Source organism: Ornithorhynchus anatinus, chromosome 1 (assembly GCF_004115215.2).
Source record: "Ornithorhynchus anatinus isolate Pmale09 chromosome 1, mOrnAna1.pri.v4, whole genome shotgun sequence".
NCBI lineage: Eukaryota > Metazoa > Chordata > Mammalia > Monotremata > Ornithorhynchidae > Ornithorhynchus > Ornithorhynchus anatinus.
The window spans coordinates 86,707,371-86,720,560 of NC_041728.1; the positions used below are offsets into that span (position 1 = coordinate 86,707,371).

General features: G+C 41.2%; 1 protein-coding gene across 1 annotated transcript in view; it reads right to left on the reverse strand.

The window, feature by feature from the left end:
* The window catches only part of ROCK2 (Rho associated coiled-coil containing protein kinase 2), a 139,600-nt gene that overhangs the window by 18,045 nt on the left and 108,365 nt on the right, over positions 1–13,190 (reverse strand). The window contains exons 19-27 of the mRNA XM_029081096.2: positions 12,516–12,676; positions 10,750–10,934; positions 9,348–9,417; positions 8,950–9,053; positions 8,624–8,810; positions 4,237–4,330; positions 4,045–4,139; positions 2,549–2,728; positions 2,067–2,235 (exon numbers count right to left, since the gene is read on the reverse strand). Coding sequence (XP_028936929.1) covers positions 2,067–2,235; positions 2,549–2,728; positions 4,045–4,139; positions 4,237–4,330; positions 8,624–8,810; positions 8,950–9,053; positions 9,348–9,417; positions 10,750–10,934; positions 12,516–12,676 — 1,245 coding nt within the window. The remainder of the gene's footprint in view (positions 1–2,066; positions 2,236–2,548; positions 2,729–4,044; positions 4,140–4,236; positions 4,331–8,623; positions 8,811–8,949; positions 9,054–9,347; positions 9,418–10,749; positions 10,935–12,515; positions 12,677–13,190) is intronic.

The following is a 13,190-nucleotide window of genomic DNA, read 5'->3' on the forward strand; positions in this document are numbered from 1 at the left end:
CGTATCTGAAGGACATGATAACCTCTTGAGGTTCCTTACAATCCTGTTATTCTAAAATTTGTCATTGTTGCATCATGCATTTCTTGTAGAGCAGTGGGCTTAGAAAAAATGAACCACCATGAGGAGTCTAACTTGGCCATACTTTTAGACCACCACCCTGACTATACCAGTGCACCTATTTTGACTCCAGTGAATTTCCCGCTGGGCACAAGCAATTTTCTCTCAGTTACAATGTTCCATGCTAAACTGTCAACATTCTCTACAATGTAAAAATAATAGTGCTAAACCAATCAACCCTGACATGTCAAAAAACTCCATTATATTGTAGTTTTCAAGAGCTTGTTAATCTCCCCAGAGCTTGGTACAGTGCTCTGCTCACAGTAAATGCTCAAATAAATATGATTACGTGACTTGCCCAAGGTCACCCAGCATACATACAAGTGGCAGAGCCAGGATTAAGACTCAGGTACTCTGACTCCCAGACCCAGGTTCTTTATAAACCACTTTCAGTTTTCAAAATTCCATTGAATTTTTTGATCTAAATAACTTTTAGGCTTAGTGAACCCAAGGGGTATGGGTGGGAGGTGGGAGCTGGAAGAAACCAGGTAAAAAAACCCCAAAACTCCAAAACATCAAGTCATAAAAGCAAACCCACTACCACCTTAGGGGTTTCCCCTCTTCAAGACAATTAACTTTCAATACAACTTGCTGGTCATGACACTAGGTTTCGTTATTCTGATATCCTCACATGGGCAACATTTCTCAAAAAGGCAGGTCAGTTCACCAGAGAAGAGATTTTGTTGAACACAAATTCTATTTTCTCAGGTCAAGGCACAGTTTGAAGTTCTGTAGTTGCAATAGGCTACTGGTTAAAAGAAAATTTGTGGTAATAAACATAGTAGCACTCTTATCTGGTTATTATTACATGCTCCTGTTTGAACAAAATTCATCTAGAGTCACCTCCTCATCTTGGTGTCTTGAGTGCCACTACAAGTTATTAGGCACTGGTGTTTTGAGGAATAACAAATAGCAAAAAAATGCTTTTTTAGTTTATCTAAGTTCCCACAGAAATCCTACGAAACACCATACATACACTCTTCTATTTCTTCCTTCATTCTGGCAAGTGTTAATGGAGATAAAGCTAACTAGCAAAATAGCCAAAAAACAAAATCATTCTAGATAAAAGTTGAGTTCACATAAGTTCAAGTTGCAGAATACTTCCACATTCACATAAACTTTGTACTTCCAGCTCAATTTTACTACATCTCCAATTACGATTTTTTTTTACATGGCTAAGCGTTAAAAATCATCCATTTGTAAAACAAAACACCTGATTGCCACAGCAATGCAGTTTTCCTAAAAGAGTGAGCTTGCATGAGTAGTTCTGTTTTTAAAAATCACAAGATAATTCTTTCCATGTGCATGCGGCAAGTTAGTGAAAAACAGTAGGATGTTATTAGTATCATGGAAACACTGCAAAAGTCCCGAAGTTAGGAAGATAGGGAGAGCATTTTTGAAATGGTTTTCAGGATGTCACCTGCACTATCAGATTCCGAAGAAAAGGGTGCGCAAGACAAGAATTCTTCCTCTGAGTCAGAATCAGAGTCGAGAAGCATGTGAGAACCAGAAGGCTTAGTGGCAATATTGAGAGAGGTGGAAGAGCGCTGGTAGGTGAAAGACATGGACTCCATAGTATGTGACTGAGTAATATGAACTAAAGATGCGATGCAAAAGGAGGGAAGAGTGTAGAAAGAGAAATTAACAGAAAATCAGACTGAGGAAAGTCAAAATAAAATTAGTTCCTACATTTGTCACACAATGGACTACTAAAAACAAAAATAAAAGGCAACTTTGGGATCAGTTGAAGTTGAATTAGATTTACCAATTGCCAAGTAACACTAGCCCACCACGGTCCCCAGTTTCCCCAGATAAATTTTTTTAAAAAGTATTCTGCAGTGAATTCTGGAAATGGCTCAAAGGATTTGAAAGCAATGAACTTTAGGATTTCATTTCTACTGCCAAAGCCCTCTCGCTGAGGTGATTCAAAGCCCTGCCCACAGACGTACCTGGGAAGCCATCATCCGCCTCTGCCTCTCCTGGTCCGCTGCCAATACTGGAGCTATCCAGGCCAATGTGTATGGTCTGAAGCTGGGAGCGCAGCTGTTCGATGTCACTGTCCTTGCTGTCCAGGGTCATCTGCAACTCGATCCGGATCTGGCTTTCTTCGGCTATTTGCTATAAAAAGGAAATGTTGCATGTGAAGATCAGATGTTGTGGAATGGACAGAATTTACTTATTTATGTTCTTTTTAAGCCCGATGCTCCAAGGACAGCTTCAGCAACAGATGAAAACATAAATATTAGTCATGGGACAGTGAAGGGAGAGACATGCTACTCTCTGAGAAAACAGAAACCAAAATGTTATTTCATTCTGCATGTTGGGAGCAAATTTTTTCCACACAAAAATACTGAAAATGAGCAATCTACTTCCCAAAAATCAATTGCTAAGGAAAATATCATCCATTTAATTTCTGCAAAAGGGTCCTTACGGCCTGCATTTCATTCATCTCCTTCTGATATTTGATCATCATCTGAGTTAACTTTTCACGTTCAGATTTAAGTTCCATGTGCAGCTTTCTATTCTCCTTCTCTTTCCTCCTCACATCAGTGTCAGCACCACGTTTGACAGGATCCTTCCGATTCATGATCTCAGCCAATTTATTCACAGCCTAAAAATGAAAAAAATTAAAATATATCACGTTGAGTTTTTCTGCAACCTATCCCTAAGGGGACCCTACTCCAAACACCCCCATCTCAGCCCCCAGCAAATAACAGCGTTCTTCAGCCATTTCAAGTATGATGTGTTTACTGCCATTGCCTGGCACTCCTTGCCTATGTCCTGCTAAATTCTCACCTTTTCAAATTTGAAACCCACAAAGGAGAACACTGTCTGAAGGCTACTTCTCACTACTTCCCCAAAATTGCATGGGCAGGGGATTGAGGGGAACAACAGAGGCAGGGTTGAGAAAATAATAATAATAATAATAATAATAATAATGGTATTTGTTAAGCACTTACTATGTGCCAGGCACTGTACTAAGTGCTGGGGTAGATACAGGATGAATGACTTTGGAATCTTTCTTTGCCATTTTCTTAGCTTCACTGTGTTACACAATAAGTGTACATGATATAACTAACTTTTCAAACCCACAAACTTCAGTGTATGGAGCCTGCACTGTAGTTTCTGTTTTGAAAAGTTGGCTTTGGGGTGTCCGCTAGGATTGGGGAAAGAGGAGATACAAACATCATCTAGTTACTTGCCTTTATGTTCCCTGTTTTGGAGGGGTTTAGCATACCACCAATGCTCTTCTAAAGACAGAGCACAAAATATGCTCCAGAAGGGTGGGCAGAGTTGGGGCAGAGAAAACTGGATAGGTACCTCCAGCAGCTCCTGGTGCAGCTAATTCAGCTCAAAGAAATCCGTAAATGGAGAAAGCACCAGTGCGGCTAGCCTTGACCAATCTATTTTTTTAAGATATTTGTCCAGTGCTTACTATGTGTCGAGCACTCCTCTAAGCACTGGGGAAGGTACATGTTAATTAGATTGTACACAGTCCCTGTACAGGATGAGGTTCACAGTCTAAATAGAAGGGAGAAGAGGCTATTGAATTCCCATTTTACAGTTGAAGAGGCTGAGGCAAAGAAGTGAAGTGACTTGCCTGAGGTCACATAGTAAGCAACTGGAAGAAATGGGATTAGAACTCAAGTCCTCTAACTCCCATGGCCAGATTCTTTCCACTCCATCATGATGCTTCCCTATTTCTGCCCCTGCTGCCCCAAAAGAGACAATTGATATACTTCACCCTACCCGACCTATCAATAATTCACACACAAAAGAAAGCTGAATTCCAGTTGAGGGTCTGTCAAGTTTACAGTGGAAAAATTTCCTCGAGGTGAGCACATAATCTGTACGTCAAAATTAACTTTTGTGACTCTGACCTGGTCCTCACAAAGAACTACAAAGAAGGGCCTAGATATAACCTACCTGTGTTTTCAATGTTCTTTCATTTAGCAGTTGCTTCTCATATTGTGCCTTAATAATGGATACACTTGTTTCTTCATCTTTCAATCTTGAAATTTCTGTAATATAAAAATGCATCTATAAAAGCTGCTTAGGGCAAAGACAGCTTAAAGCATAAGATACATATTAACAGAAAGATTTTAAGTGATTACATACGTTCCTGGATTTCTTTCGCTTTGTTATTCAATTCTTCTTTCTCATTTGCCAGATTAGCCACATCACTAGTTAGTGTTCTATTGGCTTCTTCAAGCTACAAAAATAAGAAAATCAATAAACAGAATACTGATTAACACCACAGGATTGATCATTTTTAGACTGTTGCCAAAATCACATTTTTTCTTCCTGTAAGTTCTTAACTGTGTGCAGAGCACTATACTAAGTGCTCCAACTATTGTTGCTTTTGATTACCTTATCAAACAAGAGAAATAGCAAGTGGCTCATGGCACATGCGGTGCTTAGCATTTACTTTTTTCCTCCATCCCTCTTACTACTTGCAAAAATTGTTATCTCATTCTTTCAAGCAAGGCTCACATGCCCTTTCAAATCACACTGCAAAACTTTGTTTCCTTTGATGTTTTTGGGTGTCCACTGATAACTATTACTTTCTTGCTTCATTTTTTTCAACTGAGCTTTTGAAAAATATACAGAGGCTGCCTTCTCCATATCCATTATCGACCACTGTCTTCTCAAAGTATCTCAGATCCCTCAAATCTCGAATCTGGGTTCCTAGCTCTTATTAGTCAAATTTACCTCTCCAGCCCTGACCTGCTTTCCTCCTGGTTTCAGGACATAACTACTTGGATGGGTCCCAATGACACCTCAAACTTTAACATGTCCAAAACAGAAGTCATCTTCCCATCCAAACCCCGTCCTCCTTGTCTTTCCTATTACTGTAGACAACATCATCCTGTTTCATAAGCCTGTATCGTTGGCATTATCCTCGACTCATTGCTTTCATTCAACCAGCACATTCAATCTGTCGGTTCTACTTTTGCAAACCCCTGCTAAAATTCACCTTCTCTTCTCTATCCAAACTGCTACTATGCTGATCCAAGCACTTATATCTTCCCTTGATTACTATACCAGCCTCCTCACTGACCTCCCCTTCCTTCAGACTCCCTCTACTCCAGTCATTACTGGATCAGTTTTCTGAAGAAAAATGTTCAGTTCATGACTCCCCACTACTCAAAAACCTCTAACAATTGGTCATCCACCTCCACATTAAACGGAAGCTCCTTACTATTAGTTTTAAATCACTCAACCAGCTCACCCTCTCCTTTTTACCTCACCGATTTCCTGCTACAAGCCAGCCTGCACACTTTGCTTCTCTAATGCCAACCTACTTAATGTACCTCCATCTTGTCTATCTCACTGATGACATCGTGACCTCATTCTCCCTCTGGCCTAGAAGTCCTTTCCCTTTCATATCCGACAGACCACCACTCTCCCCACCTTCCAAACCTTAATAAAATCTCACGTCCTCCAAGAGGCCTTCCCCGACTAAGTCCTCCTTATTTCCCCTATTCCTTCTCCTTTTGCATTACCTAAGCACTTGGATTTAAGTATTTGATAATCCCTGTACCCTCAGCCCCACAGCTCTTAGGTACATATCCATAATTTAATGTCTGTCTCACCCTCTAGACTGTAAGCTCCTGGTGAGCAGGGAAGATGTCTACCAACATATTGTATTGTACTCTCTCAAATGCTTTAGTAGTGTGCTCTGCACACAGTATGTGCTTAATAAACTACTGACTGATTGATTCACTCTTCTTTCTGCTCACATAGATTTCAATCTACATCTCCAAGAGCTCCCTTCCTTCCCATCCTTCTCATCTCAATTTTTTCCTGTCTCCAGGGCATCTCCTCTTCGATTTTCCATTAATACCTCAAGCTTAATATCTCCAAACAATCTCTCCAGCTCCATATGCTAAACGGAATATGTTTATACTTGCTGTTGAATATTTGTTTCCCCATTAAAGTGTTAACTCAAGACGTTAATTTTCTTACCCACCCCCTGAAAATAGCCTCAGGTTCTTAACGGAAGACAAAAACCGAAACTGCTACTAAACAAATACAGCCAACATATTTAAGATGTAGGTAATGCTAGGTGAATAAATATCAGTAATACACAAGTATTCTTGAAAAGCAGGCCCTAAAATAAATATTTGACAGCAAAAGATTTCAAGAGTTCTTTACACAAATACTACTGCTGGTTTGATCAGGCTCGTAGAACTTTTCTGAGTATTAATAATAGAAAGGGTATATTGCCAAAAATAGCTTCACATCAGTTTTTTTTTTTTTTTAAATTCAATACACATTGCCCTCATATTGATTTCAGTAAGTAAGGCCAAGATAGCAAGTCTTTTTGGTTTAACAGCAATAGGGCCATGGACAGATTGAATCAGCAATCACTCTATTCTGTATCCTGAAGAATGTCTACTAAATTTTCCTTTCCTAGTTCCCGTCAGTTCAAAGTTGAATCCATTTTTTAAATGGTATTTGTTAAGCACTTACTATACGTAGAAACAAGCTAATCAGGCTGGACATAGTCCATGTCCCACGTTCGGTTCACAGTCTTTAATACCCATTTTCAGATGAGGAAACTGAGTCACAGAGAAGTAAAATGACTTGCCCACAGACACAGAGCAAATGAGTGGGTGGTTCAGGATTAGAACCCAGGCCCTCCGACTCCCAGGCCCATGCTCTTTGCCCACACTGCTTCCCTACCTTGTTACCCAGCATCGTCTTAACCGCCCCCTCTCTCTCATGCACAAAGCATCACTATAGTGGAGGCAGAGTTGCCTTAAAGGTGCAAACCCAGTAAAGAAATACAAATCATTAGTATTCTTAGTTTTTATTTTCAATGCCATGTCTCCTCCTACCTGAGCCCTTAACTTTTACTTTAAGTTGCTCTTCCTGGAGCTTTGACTGACCATTGCTGGGGAGCCCTCATAAGGTGAGTTCTAGGTCTCAGTCCTAACTTCAGTTGAGCAACTTGACACCGAGCCACTGGAGCTCTGGGCCACTGAGACCCTTCCCTCTTGGCTACAAATATAAGAGTAGGGTAGAGTGGAAGTGCTTAAACCTTCAAATGCTCTCAGGAGTTGCAATCCCAGTCTTTCGTAAAACAAACACACAGGAGCTACACAAATTTTGAACTCCCCAAACACAAAAGATTCACGGTTTGTTATCAAATGAGCTTGAGGAAAGGGCTCTGAAAATCCATTGTTCCTAAAAATAATAATAATAATAATAATAACAGAGGTATTTGTTAAGCACTTACTATGTGCCAAGCACTGTGCTAACGGCGGGGTAGATGCAAGTTAATCAGGTCCCACATAGGGCTCACAGTCTAAGCAGGAGGGAGAACAGGCACTGAATTCCATTTTGCAGATGAGGGAACTGAAGTCAAGTGACTTGTCCAGGGTCACACAGCAGGTATGTGGAGGAGCTGGGATTAGAACCCAGTAAGAAAAAGAGTGGCCTAGTGGAAAGAGCACAGACCTGGGAGGAACCTGGGTTCTAATTCTAGGTCCACCACTTGTCTGCTGTGTGACCGACGACAAGTCGTTTAACTTCTCTGGACCTTAGACAGCTCATCTGGAAAATGGTGATTAAGACTGAGGGCCCCATGTGGGACAAGAACTGTGTCAAACCTAATTATCTTATACCTACCCCAGTACTTAGTAAAGCATGCGGAATAAAGTAAGTGCTCAATTACCACAAAAAAAAAATGAGTTCTCTGACTCCCAGGCCCATGCTCTTTCCTCTAGGCCACAGGGAGAAGCAGGTTGGCTTAGTCAGTAGAGCAGAGCCTGGGAGTCAGACGGTCATGGGTTCTAATCCCAGATCCACCACAAGTCTGCTTTATGACTGGGACAAGTCATTTCAGTTCTCTGTGTTTCAGTTGCCTCATCTGTAAAATGGATTAAGAGTGTGAGCCCAGTGTGGGACAGGGACTGTTACCAACCGGATTAACTTGTATCTACCCCAGAGTTTAGATAGTAAGTGCTTAACAAGTACCATAATTATTTTATTATTATTCTTATTCAAGGGCTGTGACTTGGAGCAGTCAGGCTCCTAAGGAATCCCTCTCCAAGAGTTGTTTTCCCATGTAACGTTCTTCAACACTGAATTCTGTGTTTCTTAATAGCTCCCCCATTTAAAACTTTTCCTTTTTCAGACTGAGCAGACTAGTTGTACTTTCTCCAGAGCTTACCACAGTACTCACCCCAGTAAGTGCTAAATGTAGAAAGTTATTCATAATAATAATATTTGTTACATATTAACTACATTCCATGCTCTGTATTAAGCACTGGGGGATAATCAGGTCAGATAGACCCTGTCCCACATTAGGTTTACAGTCTTAGTAGGAGGGAGAGCCTCTTACTGGCACAATCATCACCATCACTAAGTCCTTACACTCTGAATAGCCCCTAAAACCTCTACCTTATCCTTGCCTTAGAATCATATTTCACACTTGTCTGGCAACACAATTCATTAAAAAGCAACTGAATTACTAGCTTATAAAACTGTCTCTTACAGATCCTATGGTGGCATCTTTCTCAGTAAGCTCCTGCTTGTGTCTTGCCATCATCTCTTTGATCTCCAGCTCTTTCATGATCTTCTCCTTTTCCAAATCGGAGTACTGTTCTTCAGCAATGGAACGAGCCAGCTGCTCTGAATCAGCTTTGGTCAGGGTGATCTCAAGCTGTGCAGCCAAGGAGTCCCTAGAATTCAGAGACAAAGATATGTTCAAGAGGCAGTGCCCTATACACACTATGTCTTCTGTGCCTTAATTTTGTCTACGTCTGCTTTTCTACCTGATTTCGTAAACCGAAAATAACAATAATTATTAATTCATCTCACTTCTCATCTTGCAATTCCTGAATCTTCTGCTGCATCTCTTTACAAAGCTTGATCTTCTCTTCACATTCTTCTTTAAGTTCCCGAACTTGTGTTTTGTATAGAGTCTAAAGTAAACACAGGAGGACGAAATATTAAGGGGGGGAAAAACACAGGAATAATCTATTCCTGAATTAAATCTTTCTTCACATTTAAGACTAGTCAGGGTGACAACCTGAAATATTTTATTTACCTGGGGTTTCTGAACTACTGATAATTTCTTTGCCATAAACTCAGACCCTATTATATTCCTCAGGAAAGCCTTTTTAGTAATTTGGAAATGCTGCAGTTTCCTAAATGAGAAAGGCATGTTCTACCCATTCCAAATCATTACTATTCAAATTAAATGATCTATTACTTACCGAAAAATATTGCTCAGCTTCAAGTTGATCTTGGAGCTCTTTCATCTGCCCATCCGCATCTTGCCGTTCTCTACAATGATATTAAGACAATAATTTTGTAGTCAAAGCTAAAACATCATTAGCATCATTAGGAAATTACACTGGTCACTCTTACCCATGTGCAAAGCAGTTGAACAATGCCTCTTACTGGTCTGAAATTAAGCGATTATGCTTTTAGCTCTGGAAAACAAAAGCCTTCTTAACCAATCAGTGGTATTTATTGAGCACTTACTGAGGGCAGAACACTGTACTAAATGCTTGGGAGAGTATAATAGAGTTGGTGAACACATTCCCTAAGGAACTTACAGTCTAAAACTGTGATCAAAGTCGAGTTAACTCTTGTAATGATGTGGGCTTGAAGGACAAGACCACATCAGGAGTTCAGGTTTACTTTAAGCAAGTCCTAAGGTCCCCAGAAAGCCAACTCCTGTCCATAGTAGCCCAGGTTCAATTCCATTTATCAGCTGCATCTTGGTGCTTAGAGATCCTCTGCCCAGCTTTCACAGGAAAGATTTGTTTAGCAGGTCTCAAGATCATACAGAAGAGTTAGAATAGGCCAAATCAGGCTGGGCTCCAAAAGCTTAGTTCAGGCTCAATACAGTGATGGTTCATCAGACTACAAAGGAGTGTGAACCAAAAATGCATGTGGCTCGGACCTTACTTCTGCCAGGACATCACATGCACGTGCAGTAGTCTCTTCGGCTGCTGAACTATAATCCCACCAAGCCAGAGAGGCAACTAGGCACACCGTGAAGTACATAATAATGTTGGTATTTGTTAAGCGCTTACTATGTGCCGAGCACTGTTCTAAGCGCTGGGGTAGACATAGGGGAATCAGGTTGTCCCACGTGGGGCTCACAGTTTCAATCCCCATTTTACAGATGAGGGAACTGAGGCACAGAGAAGTTAAGTGACTTGCCCACAGTCACACAGCCGACAAGTGGCAGAGCTGGGATTCGAACTCATGAGCCCTGACTCCAAAGCCCGTGCTTTTTCCACTGAGCCACGCAAGACCAAGCCTACGTCCGGTTCAGCTTGTTTCTCAGATCCTTGATACAAAACCAAGGCTGAACTGAACACAAGGTAGAATGAACCTAACGCTAACCTCCTGGAATCTCCAAGGTCACCCTGTTATTCTCCAAGGGCGGAGAACTAAGTGAACCACCGGCTGATTGGAGAGCCTGACAATGTCACGGTATTATCTGATTACATGATTAGAGATAAAGGAAGTAAGTCAGAACACATTTTAAATTTGACTTTTCGTTAAAAATGCCAAACAGCCTGAAGGTTGTTTCCCCAATCTGAGGGGATAAAATGGAATGATTCTAATAACAAGGTTTCAGGCAAACTAAAATTTACTTACTTGCGAAGCTCGCCATTTTGCTTTTCCAAGCTCAATTTTATTTCAATCAGATGGTTATTTTCTTGTTTTATCTGTTTCTCTGACATTTTCAACGTGTTGACCTGCTGCGTTTGCATTTTCAGGTCATTTTGTGTAAGACAACGCTTCTGTGTTTCTTGCTCTATTTTTAATGTCAAGTTCTTAACCTGATAAACAAATGATTTCCTCAGCATATTGAAAGAATGAAACAAAACCACTTCTCACACCACACTGACAGCAATAACACTCATGACATATCAAGAGAAACAACAAAGATTTTTCCTTTCGATTGTGCATAACTTCACATTCCACAGTAGAAGCTATTTTTGTATTTGTGAGAACGTAGGAAAAAAATTCAGAAAAATGTCATCCTGAAGCCAACTAATGAAACAAAAAAACCCTCCAAAAAGATCAGCCTGAAATGCCAACAGTATTCAGAAAGTTTTACGAGATATTTCACTTGTCAGTGGTCCTATCTTTGAACATGAAATACACTTCTCTAAACAGATTAGATAAAATTGCAAGTGTTATTGCCTGGTATACCAACTCAGTTCATTTGGTCCAGAGATTGCTCAATCAGTGGTATTTATTGAGTGCTTATTGTGTGCACAGTGCTGTACTAAGTGCTTGGGAGAATGCAATATAGCAGAGTTGGTAGATATGTTCCCTGCCCACAATGAGCTTACAGTCTAGAGGGGGAGACGGACATTAATATAAATTATGGATATGCACATAAGTGCTGTGGGGTTGAGGAGGGGTGAATAAATGGAGCAAATCCAGGTGCAAAGGTGATGCAGAAGGGAGTGGGAGATGAGGAAATTATGACTAAGTTGGAGAAGGCCTGTTGGAGGAGATGAGCTTTTAAGAAGGCTTCAAAGACAGGGAGAGTGATTGTCGGATATATCTGTAACTCAGGAGGCAATTAGAAAGGCATGAGAGGAAAAGGCACACATACATCTGTCAGATTCCTCCACTGCCCAAATGCTGCTCCATAACTGCTTCAAGCTTGCCTTCTGGAAGAGTGGGACTGCTGGCAAAATGGCCCTAAAGTGGGGGACTGGTTAACTGGGTTTCTTCTTGTTTCCTATACAAGCATCACATACTTAAGCCTACAGAGGGACAGAGGGCTGATCACAGGACTTCTCTGCTCAAAGTGCAGCTGCAGCCGAAGTAACACTCAGAAGGAATCATATATTTGTCAACACCAAAGTTGAAGAAATGGGGAAAAGCAGCAGGAGAAGGTAAGTGAAACAACAGCCAAGTGCCCCAGTCGCTGAGTGCCTCATTTCCTGCCTTTGTTGGTTCTTTTGGGTCTCATGCCAGAAATTCCAGGCATCCAACTGAGATGGCTGCACCCAGCTGCTGTTTTAATTACCTTCTTTTGCCTCTGCTGTTGGGTGTAGAGATCAGTCTCTGTGTGTCAATGCATCTGATTGAGTGTTTGGTTATGTATCTGAGTTGTGTGAGTCCTTGACTACTCTTTTTTTATGGTACTTGTTAAGCCCTTAGTATGTGCCAGGCACTGTACTAGTGCTGGGGTAGATGCAAGTTAATCAGGTTGGACACAGTCCACAGCCCTCACAGGGCTCACAGTCGTAATCTTTCTCTTCTCATCTACATCTTTTTCACACCCAAACCAGCACAGGTCCTTCTGCTAGCATGACATAGTTCATTAGAAGGCAAAAATAGAGGGCATTTTTAAATGATTTACATTCCCGATTCAGATTGCTTATAAAAGTTCTACTTACATCCTCATTTAGTTTATCCTTCTGCTTAAGAAGCTCATTTATTTTCTGTTGTGACTGTTTGAGATCACAGTCCAACATAGAACATCTTTTTTCAGCTTCCAACAAAAGGTTTTCAACTTTCTGTTTTAAAGTTCTTTCTTCCAAGAGTTTCTTCTCCATTTCTATAAAAATAAACACCCACCACTGATTAAAACAATAGGCCAATTGAATTTTAATAAGCTAACCATCTCTGTTCTTACAACTAATTGAGCCTTCTGAGTGCTCAAGGCCTGAAAGAATGGATGCTTCTTCCAGAGTGCTTATGAGGTAAGGGTGCCAGTTCCACAGAGACAAGGTGGGGCTCGCCCCTATGGGACTGGAACCAAGAAAACAAATCAATTAGCTTCACCTCCACAGCTCCCAGGGCAGGGTGGGAAGCCTTGGTAGCCTGTCCCTTTGCATCATTTTGGCACGGAGTTGAAGTGTGGACTCCACTTTTCAACCCCTGGTCAGTCAATTTGATTCCAGCACTAGTGGGTTTGCCTTGCCCTTGGGAAAGCCCTGTCACCACCAGCCTGGAGCCCACTGCGGGAGTGAGTCGGCATCCCAGCCCACTCAAACAGCTGGCATAGTGGGGCTCTGCAGCCACTATGGCACCTGTTCAATCTGCATGGGCCTAGTAAGCTCAGTAGTCAT